The sequence below is a fragment of the Lupinus angustifolius genome, chromosome LG01 (genome assembly GCF_001865875.1).
Source record: "Lupinus angustifolius cultivar Tanjil chromosome LG01, LupAngTanjil_v1.0, whole genome shotgun sequence".
NCBI lineage: Eukaryota > Viridiplantae > Streptophyta > Magnoliopsida > Fabales > Fabaceae > Lupinus > Lupinus angustifolius.
The window spans coordinates 23,961,409-23,965,203 of record NC_032009.1 but is presented as its reverse complement, the minus strand read 5'-3'; the positions used below and the strand labels follow the sequence as shown (position 1 = coordinate 23,965,203).

The window sequence follows — 3,795 nt, the reverse complement described above, 5'->3', positions numbered from 1 at the left end:
ACTGAAAGGGAATCCAAAAGAGTGATAAGGTGAATTCTGAGAGAAGCATCATTAGACATCATGGACAGGGTTCTAGCTCCCATCCCAAAAATGTTATTCCCATGCCTTCACACAAAGATCATACCCACAGATTGCATCACATTAATATATTATGTCCCCTTCTGAACTCAGAAGGAATAGACCATACTTGATTTGGTCCAAACGATATGCAAAACAGAAGCTACTTGGTTCCCAAAGTATTACAAATAAACCAGACTAAATGGAAGTTTTACATGTTCCAAATGCATTAGAACCAAAGAAAATGTTGCGGATTGGTACTTAACCTTATGCTGGTGATTACAAAATAAGACGAATAAAAAAATTGATGACAAACGTGTGCGCACCAAAAAGAAAATGAAAATTTATGATTCACTTGAAAAAGAGTAACAGGATTTCTGTCTTTGCTTCTTTGATTTGGAGCCAGCCTCAGAGCATGCTGTCTGCACGAGACGGCAACCTCCTAAAGAAATTGCTAGGCACCGTGGGTAGCTTGCTTCGGAACTTCGGGTGCCTGAGCCAGAAAATGCCAGCAACTGAAGCAACCATCTTGAAAGGTGTTATGTATAGTGCCACAGCTGCAATGAGACAGAAGATTACAAAGAGGCTTGTTGCTCTTGGGTCTCTCCAACTAAGCAGTGCATGAAACCTCTCACACTGTGTTGCAATGTCCCCCACCACTGTTTGTATTCTTCCTGCTACACTTCTAAGCCTATCATACCTCATTCTTATCACATCCTGAGACTTGGATGTAGGAAAAGTATCAAACTCTTCATCCAGTTCATCAGGGTGTGCTGCTTCTGCCCATGAAAGCTTAGTATCCATGTGTGGAGGGTGCCTTGGCCTGGACCGAAAATTCCATATTCCTATGAGAAACATGTAGAGAAAGATAGTAGGAAGGATCAGTTCTGGATAGCATATTAAGATGAAAAACAAAACATGAACTAGGATTGTGGTCACTGGGTTCTTCCACTGTTGCACCTCACCAAGCCACTTGCTCATAGATATTACACCGGAAAACAGTGACACAATTCTGAAGAAATTAGCTTTGCTTCTTCTCATACTCCATATATGAGAGTCTACATCCAGCATGTACTCCACAACCTCTTTCCTCAATGGTGGTTCGGCCCGGCCAAGCCTTACTGCTACGATGTTCATAGCTTGGAATCTCAAACTGTCTAGCTGGTTCACAGTGAATGGATGCAGGTAATGCATTTTTGGTAGTAAAGGGTGTCCATAAAGGTAAATTATGTGAGCTAGGGAGAGACAAGTAAAGCGAATAGCCAATTGCAATTCCCCCGTCTTCTTCAATCCGGCGGGACGCAGAACAAGTAAAGGGTAGGAGTTAGTATAAATCCTATCCATTTCCAAAGTTGACAGACGAATTCTTACCTTGCCGATTCTTGAATCAACCTTTGCTCCACTTCCACTACCCAAATGGCAGTTGTCAAAAACTCCCAAACTTATGACAGTGCAAGGGTCATAAACTTCCCATGTGTATTGCTCATTCCATTTAGGATTTAAGCTTTCAGTGATTGTTCTTGTTCTGACCCATTTCTGCCCATACTTGGCCACACAATAAGCATCTGTTGACCCCTTTCCCTCATTTGTCTTCATAGGTTGGAGCCCTTGAGCACTCAATATTCCCACTTCGAGAATCCCAATTGGCTGCTTCCACAGCTGCCTAGCTGTTGGCCTTGTATCACTAATATACATCGTCGATTCGTCTAGGACATGGTAGGCTCCCTCAAGACACACCCGGAGGTGAATTCTACTTGAGAATTTGAGCTCGTTCCTCTTGTCACCCTCTAGAACACCAAAGCCAAATCTTTCGAGGTTGAACCAACGAGAGTGTACTGGCCTATGATCCAGACGCTTCTCGAATTGGTGCAATGACAAGCTGCTTCTCCCAACCACTTCATCTTTTGAAGGGGTGGACTTGTTTTCCACTGTCAGCATGAGCTGCTCTTCAAAGGGTTCTGCTACTACAAACACCAAATCTTCGTTCCACAATGGATTTGTGGTTTTCGTTGGGCATAGCTTAGTTTTGAGCACTTGTTGTCCAACTCGAGCTTTCACAAACACTTGTGGTGGCTGGCTTTTATCCTGTGACTCCACATCTTGAGCTTCAATTACATTAACCCTGAGATACCATAGTTTCGGGTTAACATAAACCTTCGATCGTATAGTATAAACCCCTTCTCCGTGAACCGAAGCAGAATCCGAATGCCAAGCCTCTGGAAATGCTTCATCAGCTTGTGTTCCCATCCAAACTGCCAACATAATTTCTCCTCTCACCTTAGTATTCCCCTTTCTGTCCTCTAGTCTATACCATTGAGGAGCCAAGGGACTATCTGGAGGAACTCTTGTTGGCACTTCATGCATATCAAAGGTCACCTTGCCAATGTAATCATCCCTAGCCACCATTTCTTTGTCTTTTACATGCACTTCAACAACTGAAGACTGTATCTTTTCCTTCGAAAACGCGAAAACCTGCTTCCATTCAGGATTGATTTTCTTCTCAAAATGCCTTGTTTTACCCTTGTAATTCCCAACCTTCACTTCCACATAAGGATCAACATTAGCAGTCACAGGATTTGGTGGTAGGTCTTTAGCTTTCACAACTCGAACATAGAGGTAGAACATCTGTTCCACCAGGTCATAAGTGCTTGTAGCCCTTTCGCTCGAAATCCATCCACTTCCGCCGCGTTGTCCTCCATGTGGCCACCTTTCTCCAAGCTCAGGCTTTGTGTCTTTCAACTTGTATTCATCTTGGTTTGTCTTTGAATCAGCACCTTCTGACTTCTTCATCACCTTTCTTTCTTATGTCTAGTGCTGATGAAATTATATTTTCACTAGCACATGGATAGAAGCATTGATTGTGATCATGAAAATTGAAGAAAAGCAAAGCTGACTATATTGGACTCTCTTGAAAATATAGAGATATGAATGAGACTTTGTGTCACCTTTTAAGGCCCTGGCAAAGCAAAGGTAAGTATACTGGGACTGAAATCCTCTCTATTATTAGACTCGAGTCTCCAATATTAGGCTATCCAATACCGGAACGATGAGGTAAATGGAAGTTTCATATTTTTATTTTAAAATAAGTTAAGATCTGGATGGTTAAAACTAATTTCATACTATATTTCATCATCTTCATCTAGTATTGGACTCTACTTCCGATAATATGTAAGTTCCTATATCTGACTATTGCTATCATTAGTTATCCATCCTAACTAAATATGCAAATTTCAATCTCAAGATAGTATATAATATTGGTATGCTTTCAACTGTGTAATAGAGCCATAGAGGAACAATGATCCTGCATGCATTTGCTTTATGTACACGCATTATCAATTAATGAAATAGGGGTAGGAAAAGCTACTTGTTCAAATTCCATAATTTAGTAAAGATTATGGCTAAGCTCCACTACACACAACAAAGATAGTCTTTTGGAATAAAGTCATTTGGAATAAAGGATTGAGAATAAAGTCAGTTGGAATAAAGGATTGAGAATAAAGTCATGTTATTTAACAGGATTATTCTAAACATATCAAACCACCCAAAGATGGAATAAGAAAATGGTTTTGATAATTACATGTATTTATTAATTATTTATACAAATAAAAAACACACATAAATGACATGTTTCTTCGATTGGCATGGTTAACACTTAACATTGATCTGATTTGTTGTCGATCATGTCATTACTTAACAATTGAAGATAGATATATGGATGAATAGGAAAATTTTAAACTT

The 3,795-nt window shown here is 40.1% G+C and overlaps 1 protein-coding gene across 1 annotated transcript; it reads right to left on the bottom strand.

The window, feature by feature from the left end:
- LOC109357547 (FT-interacting protein 1) lies at positions 208–3,120 on the bottom strand. The gene has a single exon (XM_019601559.1). The coding sequence runs from the start codon at positions 2,845–2,847 to the stop codon at positions 466–468; it is 2,382 nt and encodes a 793-aa protein (XP_019457104.1). The 5' UTR covers positions 2,848–3,120; the 3' UTR covers positions 208–465.

Coding starts and splice junctions, on each gene's coding strand:
- LOC109357547 (XM_019601559.1), bottom strand. CDS start 2,847: ATGAAGAAGTCAGAAGGTGCTGATTCAAAGACAAACCAAGATGAATAC.